The 18,144-nt window shown below is 38.4% G+C and overlaps 1 protein-coding gene across 1 annotated transcript in view; it reads right to left on the bottom strand.

Annotated features, from left to right (window-relative positions):
- Window positions 1-720: 720 nt before the first annotated feature.
- Window positions 721-18,144, bottom strand: part of LOC133564866 (uncharacterized) — a 57,205-nt gene continuing 39,781 nt past the window's right edge. Inside the window, exons 13-22 of the mRNA XM_061919408.1 lie at window positions 15,020-15,098; window positions 10,837-11,047; window positions 10,609-10,774; window positions 7,826-8,003; window positions 7,685-7,753; window positions 7,311-7,437; window positions 5,316-5,455; window positions 3,543-3,923; window positions 2,420-2,632; window positions 721-2,348 (exon numbers count right to left, since the gene is read on the bottom strand). Coding sequence (XP_061775392.1) covers window positions 2,155-2,348; window positions 2,420-2,632; window positions 3,543-3,923; window positions 5,316-5,455; window positions 7,311-7,437; window positions 7,685-7,753; window positions 7,826-8,003; window positions 10,609-10,774; window positions 10,837-11,047; window positions 15,020-15,098 — 1,758 coding nt within the window. The 3' untranslated portion in view covers window positions 721-2,154. The remainder of the gene's footprint in view (window positions 2,349-2,419; window positions 2,633-3,542; window positions 3,924-5,315; window positions 5,456-7,310; window positions 7,438-7,684; window positions 7,754-7,825; window positions 8,004-10,608; window positions 10,775-10,836; window positions 11,048-15,019; window positions 15,099-18,144) is intronic.

Genomic DNA, 18,144 nt, shown 5'->3' with positions numbered 1-18,144 from the left:
TATACTTTGTATGTATACATAAATTATGTATACATACATAATTTATATATTTATATACTGTATATATGTGTATATGTACATACATATATGCATATATCAAGGCCTCATACATAAATGTATCCATGCATATGTGTATATATAGACATATATACACATATGTATACATATATACATATAATACATATATATGTATATACTGTGTGTATATACATATATGTATATATATGTATGTATATATCTATATGTACTGTATATATACATACATACATATATCAAAGCCTCATACATAAATGTATACATTTGTATAATATATATATAGATATATATACATATACACACACACATATATATACACATATATGTATACATATGTACACATATAATACAAATATATGTATATATACAGTATGATTATGTATATATATGTGTGTGTATACATATGCTGATGTGTTACACGTTTGTATATAAATATATTGCATCCTGAAAATACCTGAATAAATGTAATTATGTCATACAAAAGTGTTATTTACTATCTTGTGTTCAATGTGTACAAACCTTTACGTAAATATAAACTTTTGTTGAGGCCAGCCAGCATTCTTCCTATACAAACTTCTGAAAGTACGAAGCCTTGAAGTTTGTAAAAGTAGATTCCACAATATGTGAAGCAGGAATATGAAAAGTTCTTCAAAGTGTTATTGCCACACAAAAGATGGATCATGGTTATCATTTTCATCATGCTATGTAGCACACGCTGGTGGCATGCAAGCCAGCTTTATTTCATAAAAGTACACACAAAATATACTGTACTTGGCTGAACTAAATATTAAATATATTTTGGCATTTTTTTTTACTGATAAAGCAAAACTGTTCATAATGAGGAAAGATGCTAGCATGTTAGCATTTAAGTTAGCTAGCAACTAACTAAAGAATCTTTGGGCGTTGTGGACCTCCACTCTCGTGTTATCTCCTCCCTGACACCTCTTCTCACCATCCAAACTTGCAGAGACAAAAAGAGGAGTTTGGTCCTTGAAATGATCAGAGAGTGAGAGTTGAAAATATATATGTGACTAACACCTGCTAGTGAGACTTGGAAATATATCTGGTATTTCCTTGATTTGCTGCCGGGTATATAGTATGCACCTGCCTAGAATTGCTGCCGGGTCAAACTCGTTTCGCAAAATAATTAGCGCATGCTTAGCATTACCGCCGGTTTAGGATAAATGCCGGGTCAAATTCGTTTCGCAAAGTAGTATTTTTATTAGCGCATGTCTAGAATTTCCACCGGGTCAAACTCGTCACGTCACAAGTGACACTTCACCTGTCATCATTTTCAAAATGGAGGAGGCTGATTTCACTCATTTGAAATCGCATAAAGGGAAGAAGATTAAGAGCTATTCAGTAGGATTTAAGGTCCAAGCTATTGAATATGCTAAAAAGAACAGTAAGCAGCTATGTTTTATTAATATACCGTAGCTGCGTGTGTCAAATATGAGTCATTAAATGACTCCCGCCTCCTGGTGGTAGAGGGCGCTAGTGATCCTTCTTGCGACTACTCGGCTGCAGAAGAAGTGACAACAAGCAGCAAGAGTGAGCAGCGATCCTTTATTTTTTCCTCTCGCTTGCACTTTTAACATGGAGGATTACATATCTAAAATAAAAACGTTTTCTAAACTGGACTTTCAATCAAAGCAGGAGGTAATAAAGGTCCATGGAGACAGAGAGACTTTTAAAACTGAAGAAAGATAAGGAAGACTTCTATAAACAAGTTATGGATGCTTTTGATCAGAAGGAGCTGCGCATGGACTTCATTTATAAGTAAAGGTAAGACCATAATAATGTTTTTTTTATTAAATGTGCTTTTCATGATGATATCCTTACATCACACTCAAATTTATAAGCGCAGGCCTAAATTTACCGCATGCCTTTGGTAAGTGCCGGAGTGAGAAGAGGTTTTAAAATAATTAGCGCCCCGGCGGCAATTCAAGGAAATATCGTATGTGGCTAACAGCTGCTAGCGAGTAGCACCCGAGTTTGAAAGTTCACGGAAGTGTTTGGAACTTTACGGCAGTTTATCGTGAAATTGTTAGGTCTTTAATGTAAAGTCAAAAAGATGTGAGCTGAAATAAAAAAAGGTATAGCATTGTGAGGGTGTGGCTAGAAAGATGGCGGTGTGGACAACATGGCGTCCTGCAAGTGGCGTCCGGCCTGTGGCAGCGAGGGCATGTGGTAGCGGAGCTTCTTCCAGAAAAGTCTGTTGGACTGTCCGTCTGTCCTCCACGTCAGAGCTCCTTGCCGCCTCCGGATGTAGCCCAGGGACTCCGGCAGGTCTGCGTAGTCCAGGGGGCCGTCTGTCAGGAGAAGACAAGTCTGTCAGAACAAGTCTTGGACCAGGGAGGCTTTTAGTCCGCCATCTTGTCACCTATCTCCACCAGGATGACTCGGGGGGGCCGGCCGGTCAGAGCCTCATGGACGCCCAGCTGCTGCTCCGAGCTCAACTGGGGCCTCAGCGCAGTCTTCTTCTCCGTCTCCATCTCGTCATTCATCTCCGTCTCCGCCTGCGTGCCCCCAGAGGCCAGGATGAGGATCAGCCTGCGACATCTTCCCAAGATGGCCGCCATGGCGTCGTGTGTCGCTGGCCCGCATCAAAGACAGGAAGTGAGCACTACTTGGTTGGACAGTTTGTCAGGCATGTAATCAGTTAGTTAATTAGTTAGTAATCATCTCATTGCTCTAGTTATTCAGTTACTTAGTCATTTGATTCATTAGTCAGTCAGTCATTTGAACAGTTACTTGGACATTTAATCAGTTCGTCATTTAAACTGTTAGTTAATTAGTTTGTCGGTTGGTCAGTCAGTCAGTCAAATAGTTATTCAGTTAGTCCGTTTTTCAGTTAAGTCATTATTTAGTTTGTCAGTTAGTTGGTCACCTAGTCAGTGGGTGTGTTACTCAACTGGGTATGTAATAGGTTGATTAGTCGGTTAGTTATTCAGTCACCTGGTCAGTGGGTTAGTTACTGAACTGGGCATGTAATAGGTTGATTAGTCGGTTAGTTATTTAGTTAGTTAGTCACCTAGTCAGTGGGTTAGTTATTCAACTAGGTATGTAATAGCTTGATTAGTCGGTTAGTTATCAAGTTAGTTAGTCACCTAGTCAGTGGGTTAGTTACTCAACTGGGTATGTATTAGGTTGATTAGTCGGTTAGTTATTCAGTTAGTTAGTCACCTAGTCAGTGGGTGTGTTACTCAACTAGGTATGTAATACCTTGATTAGTCGGTTAGTTATCCAGTTAGTTAGTCACCTAGTCAGTGGGTGTGTTACTCAACTAGGTATGTAATACCTTGATTAGTCGGTTAGTTATTCAGTTAGTTAGTCACCTAGTCAGTGGGTGTGTTACTCAATTAGGTATGTAATACCTTGATTAGTCGGTTAGTTATTCAGTCACCTAGTCAGTGTGTTAGTTACTGAACTGGGTACGTAATAAGTGGTCCAATCAGTGGGTTAGTTGCTGAAGTAATGAGTTGGTTAGCGTGTCAGGCGCTGACCTTCTCCCGGTGTGTCGTCACGTCCTGCGATGAAGAGGCGGTAACCATGGCGCTCCTCCAGCTGCTCAGGCAGCGAGCGCAGGGCGAAGGCGGCGGCGGCGGCGTGGGCTGAGGTGGGCCGGCCGGCACGGAGGACGCTGACGAAGGCGTCGTAGACGTCTGAAGGGAGGAGGCGGTGGCCACAAGCGGACCTCCTTCCGCCGCCTTCGCCCGAAGACGTGACTTCACCTCGCTGGCGGCTGAAACGTCCTCGCAGTCTCCTGCACGCCAGCGTCACGTCCACCTTGAAGAAGAGCAGCACCGCCGCCACCAGCAGGAAGAAGAAGAGCAGCGAGGCGGCCGCACCGACCGACACGGCGGTTGGCGAGCGGCTGGGACTGGCTGCACGCAATAACACCACGTTAGCACGCTAGCTGCTAGCTCACACGTGTCACCTTTCTTATTTTGTGGAGTAAAAATGTAAATCTTGTGTCAAAATATCAACTTACGCACACAAAGAAAGACAAATATGTTGAATGGTTTGAAATATACTCCAATAAAATCATTTAAATCCTTTCTAAATGCAAGCGGCGTGCGAGTCCAACCTCCGACCAATCACAGCAGAGTGGGCGTGGCCACAGGAGAGTTACGACTAAGAGGAGAAGAATGCAGATTGGACCTGGACTCCACCTTGTTGGATGAATACGTGATTGGCGTAGTCATTAATGAGCAAGATAGGACAGCTCACTGCTGCCCCTCCAGGACCTCGAAGGTATTACACTCAAGCAGGGACAAGTAGTGATACTACGATCTTGTACTAGTAGTAGTACACGTAGTAGTATGTAGTACAAGTAGAAGTATTAGTAGTAGTACAGGTAGTAATATGTAGTTCAAGTAGAAATATTATTAGTAGTACACGTAGTAGTATGTAGTAAAGTAGAAGTATTAGTAGTAGTACAGGTAGTTGTATGTAGTACAAGTAGAAGTATTAGTAGTAGTACAGGTAGTAGTATGTAGTTCAAGTAGAAGTATTAGTAGTAGTACAGGTAGTAGTAGTATGTAGTTCAAGTAGAAGCATTAGTAGTAGTACAGGTAGTAGTAGCATGTAGTACAAGTAGAAGTATTAGTAGTAGTACAGGTAGTAGTAGCATGTAGTAAAGTAGAAGTAGTAGTAGTGCACGTAGTAGCATGTAGTAAAGTAGAGGTAGTAGCATGTAGTACAAGTGGAAGTATTAGTAGTAGTACAGGTAGTAGTATGTAGTACAAGTAGAAGTATTAGTAGTAGTACAGGTAGTAGTATGTAGTACAAGTGGAAGTATTAGTAGTAGTACAGGTAGTAGTATGTAGTACAAGTAGAAGTATTAGTAGCAGTACAGGTAGTAGTATGTAGTACAAGTAGAAGTATTAGTAGCAGTACAGGTAGTAGTATGTAGTACAAGTAGAAGTATTAGTAGCAGTACAGGTAGTAGTATGTAGTACAAGTGGAAGTATTAGTAGTAGTACAGGTAGTAGTATGTAGTACAAGTAGATGTATTAGTAGTAGTACAGGTAGTAGCATGTAGTACAAGTAGAAGTATTAGTAGTAGTACAGGTAGTTGTATGTAGTACAAGTAGAAGTATTAGTAGTAGTACAGGTAGTAGTATGTAGTACAAGTAGAAGCATTATTAGTAGTACACGTAGTAGTATGTAGTACAAGTAGAAGTATTAGTAGTAGTACAGGTAGTAGTATGTAGTACAGGCCGATGTATGTAGTACAAGTAGAAGTATTAGCAGAGGTAAGTGAAAAGTATTACCTTCCACAAGCAGCAGGAGGCGATCTTTGACAATGAGAGGGTTCATGAGTCGACAAGAAAAAGAAGTGTTGAGGAAGCGAGGGACGACCTTGGCGATGGTGAGAGTGGACGTGAGGACCAGCCGACCTCCACTGCGACTGCTGCACACCACACACATAACTCACCTTTAGGAGTGTTAGGTACTTGACCTTGCTCAAAGTCATCTCATTGGTCACGTGTCGCACAGTGTTACGTAATGTTACACAGCTTTGTAACATTGACAAACATTATGTAATATTGTGTAACACTTTGTAACACTGTCAAACACTGTACCATTGTGTAACACTTTGTAACACTGTGTAACATTACATAACACTGGAACATTGTGTAACACTTTGTAACATTGTGCAACATTGTCAAACACTGCACCATTGTGTAACACTTTGTAACATTGTGTAACATTGTCAAACACTGCACCACCATGTAACACTTTGTAACATTGTGTAACTCCTTGCAACATTGTTTAACACTTTGTAATATTGTGTAGCACTTGGTAACATTGTCAAACAACACACCATTGTGTAACATGTTGTAACAGTGTGCAAAACTGTAACATTTTGTAACACTCTGTAACGTTGTGTAACACTTTGTGGCATTGTCAGACACTGTTCACCATTGTGTAACACTGTAACATTGCGTAACACTTTGTAACATTGTGTAACTTTTTCTAACACTAATATTTTTTACACTGTGCAACATTGTCAAACATTGTGTAACAATGTAAACTTGTGGAGAACGTTTTAACATTATGTAACATGGTGTAACATGGTGTAACACAGTTTAACATAGTGTCACAGTGTAACATTTTGTCACACTTTGTGACACTGACATTGTGTAAGGTTGTGTACTAGTGTGTAACACCTCATAACACTGTGACATTGTGTAGCGCAATGTTGATGTTACACAAGTTTACACTTTGTTACACAATGTTAGTGTTACACAAGTTTTCACATTGTTACAAAATTGTACAGTGTTACACAAGGTTGCACAGCTTTGTTAGTGTTCGACAAAGTGTTGTGTTACACAATGTTAGTGTTACACAGTGTTAGTGTTTCACATTTTTATGGTGTTACACAATGTTAGTGTTCCAGTTTAGATAGTTTCACACAATGTTACAGTTACATTTTACACAATTGTAAAGTTACACAATGTTATACAATGTTTTACAGTTTTACACAATCTTATAGTGTAACACAATGTCACACAATGTTATGCAAGTTTACACAGGTTCACACAATATTACAGTGTTACACAACATTACACAATGTTATACAAGTTTACACAGTTTCACACAACAGTAACAGTGTTACACAATGTTACTTTAAGTAAATATCCTCATGTATTGACGTGGAGTTAATGGATAAAAAATACATTTTAAATGTATTTTAATCCAAAATGTTAATCAATATATATTTTAATGATCCGATTATTCATATCACTAATTACACAAATCATATACAAATATTCTAATACATTTTGACTTTCGGGGTTTTTTTAGACCAATTCCAATCAAAGTAGATGACAGATGGGTCATTTTTATTCAAATAAATGACTTACAATTTCAAAAATATTGAAGTTCTTAACATTTTTTGGAAAATATGTCATTTTATTTGTGAAGTGAATTATATTTATATAGCGCTTTTCTCTATTGACTCAAAACTCTTTACATAGTGAAAGCCATCATCTAAGTGACATTTTAAAGCAGACTGGGAGCAGGTGGGTGCAGTGTCTTGCTCAAGGACACAACGGCAAAGACTAGGTTGGTGGAAGCGGGAATCGAACCTTGAACCCTCAAGTTGCTGGCACGGCCGCTCTACCAACTGAGCCACACCGTTTAAATGATCCTGAAAGACTCAAACACTTTTCTTTCTCTGTCCTCTCACGTTCTTGGCTGACATTTGGTCGAGTTTGGGAATGTTTTTGAAAGCAAAATGAACTTCTGAGTGTCAAACTCACGAGTGCAAAGACTCCTGCAGCTCCTGGTCCTCCTCGGCGTACGTCCCGTGGACCATCCAGAACAAGAAGGTCTCCTGGTCCTCCTGGAAGCCCATCAGGGCGTGACACCTCAGCTGCACCCTGGCACCTGGGGTTCAGATTGGTCAGACGGACGACAAAAAAGGTCAAAAGTGTTTTAAAACCTGCTAAAATGTGGGCGGGGCATCGACACCAATTTTTACGCGCAGTCTGACAAAATGTTTAACTTAAAAAGGGCCCGGCTTCACCACAAGCCTTATATGGTCACTTCCTGTCTTAGTCACAGCGCCCCCCAGAGGCCACAAACCATAAAAGTACTTTTAGTATTATTTCAATAGTTTTGTGTGTCAACTTGCCCAGTTCCACCGCCACCACTTCCTGTTGGAGGAACACCTCCGGCTCGGTAAAAACCGTCTGCCCCACCACTTGAGAGAACACAATTTGGCGGTAAGAAAGTGCGGGCGTGAATCCGAGGAACAGGTCTGGAAAGTACAGACCCTGGTTGATCTCCAGCTGGATGCTGCGTGCCGACGTGTACTTCCTGCCGTGGAGGCGGACCTCCACCAGACAGGTGTACTTCCCGGCATCCTCCTGCCTGGCCCCGGTCAGCCTCATGGAGCCGCTGGCGTGCGAGGTCACGGGCACGCCCCCCTGGCGCTCCACAGGGTGGCAGTCCTGAGAGAGAGAGACAGGGAGAGAGAGAGAGAGAGAGAGAGAGAGAGAGAGAGAGAGAGAGAGAGTGAGAGAGAGTGAGAGAGAGAGAGAGAGAGAGAGAGAGAGAGTGAGAGAGAGTGAGAGAGTGAGAGAGAGAGAGAGAGAGAGAGAGAGAGATAGAGAGAGAGAGAGAGAGAGAGAGAGAGACAGAGAGAGTGGTGACTGCGCAGTAATAGGACCTGGCAACACATGGCGTCAGAAGTGGGATGTTTACCATCTTCCAGAAGAAAGCAATAATTGGACCTGGCAACATGTGGTGTCAGAAGTAGGATTTTTTTATAATCTTGCAGAAGAAAGTAGTAATTGGACCTGGCAACACATGGCATCAGAAGTGGGATTTTTTTTTTTTTTTTTGCAGAAGAAAGCAGTAATAGGACCTGGCAATACAAAGCATCAGAATTGGGATTTTTTTTTTTTTATATAATCTTGCAGAAGAAAGCAATAATTGGACCTGGCATCACATAGCGTCAGAGGTGGGATTTTCTATTTTTTTTGCAGAAGAAAGCAATAATAGGACCTGGCAACACATAGCGTCAGAGGTGGGATTTTCTATTATTTTGCAGATGAAAGCAATAATAGGACCTGGCAACACATGGCCTCAGAAGTGGGATTTTTTTATCATCTTGCAAAAGAAAGCAGTAATTGGACCTGGCAACACATGGCGTCAGAAGAGGGATTTTTTTTTAATTATTGTCGTACAGAAGAAAGCTGTAATTGGACCTGGCAACACATGGTGTCAGAGGTGGGATTTTCTATTATTTTGCAGATGAAAGCAATAATAGGACCTGGCAACACATAGCGTCAGAGGTGGGATTTTCTATTATTTTGCAGATGAAACCAATAATAGGACCTGGCAACACATGGCATCCGAAGTGGGATTTTTTTTTATCATCTTGCAGAAGAAAGCAGTAATTGGACCAGGCAACACATGGCGTCAGAAGTGTGATTTTTATCATCTTACAGAAGAAAGCAGTAATTGGACCTGGCAACACATGGCGTCAGAAGAGGGATTTTTTTTATTATTGTCGTGCAGAAGAAAGCTGTAATTGGACCTGGCAACACATGGCATCAGAAGTGGGATTTTTTTATCATCTTGCAGAAGAAAGCTGTAATTGGACCTGGCAACACGTGGCGTCAGAAGAGGGATTTTTTAAATTATTGTCGTGCAGAAGAATGCTGTAATTGGACCTGGCAACACATGGCATCAGAAGCGGGATTTTTTTTATCATCTTGCAGAAGAAAGCTGTAATTGGACCTGGCAACATATAGCGTCAGAGGTGGGATTTTCTATTATTTTGCAGAAGAAAGCAATAATAGGACCTGGCAACGCATGGCCTTAGAAGTGGGATTTTTTTATCATCTTGCAGAAGAAAGCAGTAATTGGACCTGGCAACACATGGCGTCAGAAGAGGGATTTTTTTTTTAATTATTGTCGTACAGAAGAAAGCTGTAATTGGACCTGGCAACACAGGGTGTCAGAGGTGGGATTTTCTATTATTTTGCAGATGAAAGCAATAATAGGACCTGGCAACACATGGCCTCAGAAGTGGGATTTTTTATCATCTTGCAGAAGAAAGCAGTAATTGGACCTGGCAACACATGGCGTCAGGGGTGGGATTTTCTATTATTTTGCAGATGAAAGCTGTAATTGGACCTGGCAACACATGGCGTCAGAAGTGGTATTTTCTATTATTTTGCAGATGAAAGCTGTAATTGGACCTGGCAACACATGGCGTCAGAAGTGGTATTTTCTATTATTTTGCAGATGAAAGCTGTAATTGGACCTGGCAACACATGGCGTCAGAAGTGGGATTTTCTATTATTTTGCAGATGAAAGCTGTAATTGGACCTGGCAACACATGGCCTCAGAAGTGGGATTTTTTATCATCTTGCAGAAGAAAGCAGTAATTGGACCTGGCAACACATGGCGTCAGGGGTGGGATTTTCTATTATTTTGTAGATGAAAGCTGTAATTGGACCTGGCAACACATGGCATCAGAAGTGGGATTTTTTTTTTTTTTTGCAGAAGAAAGCAGTAATAGGACCTGGCAATACAAATCATCAGAATTGGGATTTTTTTTTATATATATAATCTTGCAGAAGAAAGCAATAATTGGACCTGGCATCACATAGCGTCAGAGGTGGGATTTTCTATTTTTTTTGCAGAAGAAAGCAATAATAGGACCTGGCATCACATAGCGTCAGAGGTGGGATTTTCTATTTTTTTTGCAGAAGAAAGCAATAATAGGACCTGGCAACACATAGCGTCAGAGGTGGGATTTTCTATTATTTTGCAGATGAAAGCAATAATAGGACCTGGCAACACATGGCCTCAGAAGTGGGATTTTTTTATCATCTTGCAAAAGAAAGCAGTAATTGGACCTGGCAACACATGGCGTCAGAAAAGGGATTTTTTTTTTATTATTGTCGTACAGAAGAAAGCTGTAATTGGACCTGGCAACACATGGTGTCAGAGGTGGGATTTTCTATTATTTTGCAGATGAAAGCTGTAATTGGACCTGGCAACACATGGCGTCAGAAGAGGGATCTTTGATGCCCTGCCTACCTTGAGCCAGCGGAGGTTGTACGTGCGGTTGAGTCCCAGGACGTCGTCCTGCTTGCAGGGGAGACTTTGGCTGACCCCCAAGGTCATGCTCCTGACCTCGGCAGGCGGGGGGCAGAGGTCAGGGGACACCAGGACCCCAAAGTGGACCAGTTGTCCAGGCCGGTCCCTTCAGAGTGGTCAGAGTGGTCAGAGTGGTCACATGCACAGGTCACACAGGTGTGCTCCTACCTGGCCCCGCAGGTGTATGTGCCGTTGTGAGAGGTGCGCACGGGCAGGAACCACAGCAGCCCCTCCCTCACTTCCACCCCGGGGGGCAGGGGGCCCCCTCCGGCCCCCGCTCTGCTCCACGTCACGTTGCTGTGCGCGCCGGTCAGGGGACATCGCAGCAGGAGGAGGCGGCCTGCGCTGGCCTGGTAGGTGTCTGGCGCCGCCTGGTGGCCTGCAGGGGAGGTGCAAGACTTCAACGCAGCGAGGACCGCGGGAAAGTTCCAATAATCTAACATGTCTTCATGGGAAGGACACGGGAAGTAGAATAAATAATAATAAATAATAATAAATAATAATAAATAATAATAAATAATAATAAATAATAATAAATAATAATCTAACAAGTCTTCACGGGAAGGAAACAGGAAGTGGAATAAATAACAATAAATAATAATAAATAATAATCTAACAAGTCTTCATGGGAAGGAAACAGGAAGTGGAATAAAAGAGCCAACAGGTGAAATGTGACCTGACAAAGTCAAAGTGCTGACTGGAAAGAAACACAGCAGGCTTTTATTGTGTAAACTCTTTAAAAATAATCATCAACTTAAATCCATGTTATGAATTATTGACATGTTTAAAGCTCCAATAACTTCACATCAAATATTACTGTTTGACATATTTGTTGGAGAAACATTTGCTCTTTTACTGTGGACATGTTTAATCAAACTTCATATTAATACTGTACAATACATCATATTTATACAGTATAATAATACCTCCTATTAAAACTGTATAACAATACTTCATAATAATACTGTATAACAATACTTCATAATAATACAGTATAACAATACTTCATATTATACTGTATGAAACATCATATTAATACTGTATAATAATACTTCATATTAATACTGTACAATACATCATATTAATACTGTATAATAATACTTCATGTTAATACTGTACAATACATCATATTAATAATGTATAATAATACTTCATATTAAAACTGTATAATAATGCTTCATATTAATAATGTATAATAATACTTCATATTAATACTGTATAATACATTATATTAACACTGTATAATTATAGACCATATTAATAATGTACACTAATACTGTACATAGTGAGACACTATGTTGTAAAATAAGTTTGTAAAATAAAAATATGTTCAAAAGCTAAAAAGGTCTGACCTTTTTCTAACTGCTGAAGTGTTGTTTTGACTTCCTGTTGTTGTGACAACATAACTAAATGTGTTACTACTTCCTGTTGTTGTGACAACATAACTAAATGTGTTACTACTTCCTGTTGTTGTGACAACATAACTAAATGTGTTACTACTTCCTGTTGTTGTGACAACATAACTAAATGTGTTACTACTTCCTGTTGTTGTGACAACATAACTAAATGTGTTACTACTTCCTGTTGTTGTGACAACATAACTAAATGTGTCACTACTTCCTGTTGTTGTGACAACATAACTAAATGTGTCACTACTTCCTGTTGTTGTGACAACATAACTAAATGTGTTACTACTTCCTGTTGTTGTGACAACATAACTAAATGTGTTACTACTTCCTGTTGTTGTGACAACATAACTAAATGTGTTACTACTTCCTGTTGTTGTGACAACATAACTAAATGTGTTACTACTTCCTGTTGTTGTGACAACATAACTAAATGTGTCACTACTTCCTGTTGTTGTGACAACATAACTAAATGTGTCACTACTTCCTGTTGTTGTGACAACATAACTAAATGTGGTACTACTTCCTGTTGTTGTGACAACATAACTAAATGTGTCACTACTTCCTGTTGTTGTGACAACATAACTAAATGTGTCACTACTTCCTGTTGTTGTGACAACATAACTAAATGTGGTACTACTTCCTGTTGTTGTGACAACATAACTAAATGTGTTACTACTTCCTGTTGTTGTGACAACATAACTAAATGTGTCACTACTTCCTGTTGTTGTGACAACATAACTAAATGTGTTACTACTTCCTGTTGTTGTGACAACATAACTAAATGTGTTACTACTTCCTGTTGTTGTGACAACATAACTAAATGTGTTACTACTTCCTGTTGTTGTGACAACATAACTAAATGTGTTACTACTTCCTGTTGTTGTGACAACATAACTAAATGTGTTACTACTTCCTGTTGTTGTGACAACATAACTAAATGTGTTACTACTTCCTGTTGTTGTGACAACATAACTAAATGTGTTACTACTTCCTGTTGTTGTGACAACATAACTAAATGTGTCACTACTTCCTGTTGTTGTGACAACATAACTAAATGTGTCACTACTTCCTGTTGTTGTGACAACATAACTAAATGTGGTACTACTTCCTGTTGTTGTGACAACATAACTAAATGTGTCACTACTTCCTGTTGTTGTGACAACATAACTAAATGTGTCACTACTTCCTGTTGTTGTGACAACATAACTAAATGTGGTACTACTTCCTGTTGTTGTGACAACATAACTAAATGTGTTACTACTTCCTGTTGTTGTGACAACATAACTAAATGTGTTACTACTTCCTGTTGTTGTGACAACATAACTAAATGTGTCACTACTTCCTGTTGTTGTGACAACATAACTAAATGTGTCACTACTTCCTGTTGTTGTGACAACATAACTAAATGTGGTACTACTTCCTGTTGTTGTGACAACATAACTAAATGTGTCACTACTTCCTGTTGTTGTGACAACATAACTAAATGTGTCACTACTTCCTGTTGTTGTGACAACATAACTAAATGTGTTACTACTTCCTGTTGTTGTGACAACATAACTAAATGTGTTACTACTTCCTGTTGTTGTGACAACATAACTAAATGTGTCACTACTTCCTGTTGTTGTGACAACATAACTAAATGTGTCACTACTTCCTGTTGTTGTGACAACATAACTAAATGTGTTACTACTTCCTGTTGTTGTGACAACATAACTAAATGTGTCACTACTTCCTGTTGTTGTGACAACATAACTAAATGTGTTACTACTTCCTGTTGTTGTGACAACATGAGTAACCGGTTTAGCTCGGTTGGTAGAGAGGCCGGGCCAGCAAATTGAGGGTCGCAAGTTCGATCCCCGCTTCCGCCATCCTAGTCACTGCCGTTGTGTCCTTGGGCAAGACACTTTACCCACCTGCTCCCAGTGCCACCCACACTGGTTTGAATGTGACTTAGATATTGGGTTTCACTATGTAAAGCACTTTGAGTCACTAGAGAAAAAGCGCTATATAAATATAATTCACTTCACTTCACTTCACAACATAACTAAATGTGTTACTACTTCCTGTTGTTGTGACAACATAACTAAATGTGTTACTACTTCCTGTTGTTGTGACAACATAACTAAATGTGTTACTACTTCCTGTTGTTGTGACAACATAACTAAATGTGTTACTACTTCCTTCAAATAGAGGATCTTTGACTAGCATGTTTCCAAAACAGCAGCATTTTACTTTCATGTCATTGAGAGGATTTTAGACAATCTGTTTTTTATGTTTGTCTTTAAAAAAGTGCCCTAGTGTGTTAAAAAGGATCTTTGACTAACATTTTATGGCAGAAGGTTTCAACGCCCCTTTCAAATAGAAGATCTTTGACTAACGTTTTTATAAAACAGCAGCGTTTTACTCTCATGTCAAATAGAGGATCTTTGGCAATCATTTTTAATGTTTCTTTTTTTTTTAAAGTGTCCTGCTGTCATATAAAGGATCTTTGACAAACATTTTTTTGGCAGAAGATTCCCAAAAACGCCAACACACTCTTTTTAAATAGAGGATCTTTGACTAATGTTTTTACAAATCAGCAGCGTTTTACTCTCATGTCATATAGAGGATCTATGACAATAATTGTTGATGTTTGTTTTGTTTTTTAAATACTCTGCTGTCATAAAGGATCTTTGACAAACATTTTTGGTAGAAGGTTTCAGACAACGCCAGGATGCTCTTGTCAAATGGAGGATCTTTGACTAACGTTTTTTTAAAACAGCAGCGGGCAACTTCTCATGTTATATAGATGATCTTTGACAAGTGTTTTTTACAGCAATCCCTTACAGACCACAACAGAGTACTCCTTTCCTGTTGTATAGAGGATCTTTGACTTCCTACAAGCGTTTGTCACGTAAAGGATCTTTGAGGACTACATGTGGTGTAAAGTTTGACAGACTCACTGCGTGTGGGCGCCACAAAGACCAGAGCGGCGATCCCTCGCAGCCACACCGCCGACCAGGCTGCCATGACCTGTTGGGTCTGAGGTTAAAGGTCACACGTCACTTCCTGGCTGCCACCGAGGGACGTGAGAGTCTGAAGAAACAAAAACACAACACCAAAGTTTGGGAAGTTGGATTGGAGTTGTGTTTCTCTCTTTGAACACTAAAAATCATCAACCATACCTACTTACATATCATACCTATCTAGCATACATGCTTACATATCATACCTATCTAGCATACATGCTTACATATCATACCTATCTAGTACACATGCTTACATATCATACCTATCTATCATACATGCTTACATATCATACCTATCTAGCATACATGCTTACATATCACACCTATCTAGCATACATGCTTACATATCATACCTATCTACCTATCATCCATACCTATCTGTCATACATACCTATCTATCATACCTATCATACATACTTACATATCAAACCTATTTTTCATCCATACCTATCTATCATTCAAAGCTATCTGTCAAGCATACCTATCTATATTACATACCTATCTATCATCCATACCTATCTATCATTCATAGCTATCTGTCAAGCATACCTATCTGTCATCCATACCTATCTATCATTCATAGCTATCTGTCAAGCATACCTATCTGTCATCCATACCTATCTATCATCCATACCTATCTATCAAGCATACCTATCTATATTACATACCTATCTGTCATCCATACCTATCTATCATTCATAGCTATCTGTCAAGCATACCTATCTGTCATCCATACCTATCTGTCATCCATACCTATCTATCATCCATACCTATCTATCATCCATACCTATCTATCAAGCATACCTATCTATATTACATACCTATCTATCATCCATACCTATCTATCAAGCATACCTATCTATATTACATACCTATCTATCATCCATACCTATCTATCAAGCATACCTATCTATATTACATACCTATCTATCATCCATACCTATCTATGATTCATAGCTATCTGTCAAGCATACCTATCTGTATTACATACCTATCTACCATCCATAACTATCTATCATGCATACCTATCTATCATCCATACCTGTCCATCATTCATACCTATCTATCATTCATACCTATCTATCATCCATACCTGTCCATCGTTCATACCTATCTATCATTCATACCTATCTATCATCCATAACTATCTATCATGCATACCTATCTATCATTCATACCTATCTATCATCCATACCTATCTATCATCCATACCTGTCCATCATTCATACCTATCTATCATTCATACCTATCTATCATCCATAACTATCTATCATGCATACCTATCTTTCATCCATACCTATCTATCATCCATACCTGTCCATCGTTCATACCTATCTATCATCCATACCTATCTATCATCCATAACTATCTATCATGCATACCTATCTTTCATCCATACCTATCTATCATCCATACCTGTCCATCATTCATACCTATCTATCATTCATACCTATCTATCATCCATAACTATCTATCATGCATACCTATCTTTCATCCATACCTATCTATCATCCATACCTGTCCATCATTCATACCTATCTATCATTCATACCTATCTATCATCCATACCTATCTATCATCCATACCTGTCCATCGTTCATACCTATCTATCATTCATACCTATCTATCATGCATACCTATCTGTCAAGCATACCTATCTATATTACATACCTATCTATCATACCATATATCTATCATACATACCTACTATTATACCCATCATGCATACTTATCTATCATACCTATAATATATACTTTCCTATTATACCAATCTATCATCCATACCTATCTATCATACCTATGATTCATACTTACTTACCTATCATAACTATCTACCATCCATACCTAACTATCATACCTACTTACTTACTTTCCTTTAATACCTATCAGACATATCATAGTTATCTATCATCCATACCTATCTATAATCAATACTTACCTAACATACAGCGCATACCTATCCATCATACCTATCTATCATACTTATCTATATACATCCTTTTATAGCAAACATATATATCATACATACTTATGTATCATACCTATCATACATGCCTATCCGTCATACTTATCTATATTAATATGCTACATCAAGTATCAAATGTATCACTAATAGTTTGGTAAATAAAGTATAAAATGTAACAATATTACTATCTGAATAAATAATACCAAACTATTAGTATGCTAAATGAAGTATTAAATGTAATACTAGTATGCTAAAGGAAGTATTAAATGCAATATCAGTAATATAAATGAAACATTAAATGTAATATTGGTATGCAAAAATAGGTAATATTAGTAATATAAATGAAATATTAAAAGTTATATTAGTATGCTAAGTTAAGCATTGAATGTATTAGTATGCTAAATAAAGTATTATATGTAATACTAGTATGCTAAATGAAATATTACATGTAATATTAGTATGATAAGTGAAGTATTGAACGTATTAGTAAGCTAAACAAAGTAAAAAAAACGTAATATTCTTAATAAAATATTACAATCGAATGTGAATCGATTCATTTACCCCAATATATATTATATAGTATAACATTATATATATCATAATATATTATATAGTATAATATCATATGATACAGTATCATATTTTATATGAGTCTTCAGTTAATACGATAATGTATTACAGATATTAAATACTGCATTGTGTGTACAAATATGAAAATGTAATTGGTTTAAGGTAATTAATACTTAGACTGAACACAAATCACATTATTACTGTAAATAATGCAGTCAATAATATTGCAGTGAATAATATTGCAGTAAATAATATTGCTGTAAATAATATTGCTGTAAATGGTGCAGAAAATAATATTGCAGTAAATAATGCAGTCAATAATATTCCAGTAAATAATATTGCAGTAAATATTATTACGGCATAGCTCGGTTGGTAGAGCGGCCGTGCCAGCAACTTGAGGGTTCCAGGTTCGATCCCCGCTTCCGCCATCCCAGTCACTGCCGTTGTGTCCTTGGGCAAGACACTTTACCCACCTGCTCCCAGTGCCACCCACACTGCTTTAAATGTAACTTAGATATTGGCT

Source organism: Nerophis ophidion, linkage group LG13, assembly GCF_033978795.1.
Source record: "Nerophis ophidion isolate RoL-2023_Sa linkage group LG13, RoL_Noph_v1.0, whole genome shotgun sequence".
Taxonomy (NCBI): Eukaryota; Metazoa; Chordata; class Actinopteri; order Syngnathiformes; family Syngnathidae; genus Nerophis; species Nerophis ophidion.
The sequence above is the reverse complement of the archived record's forward strand: the minus strand, read 5'-3'. Positions and strand labels throughout refer to the sequence as shown.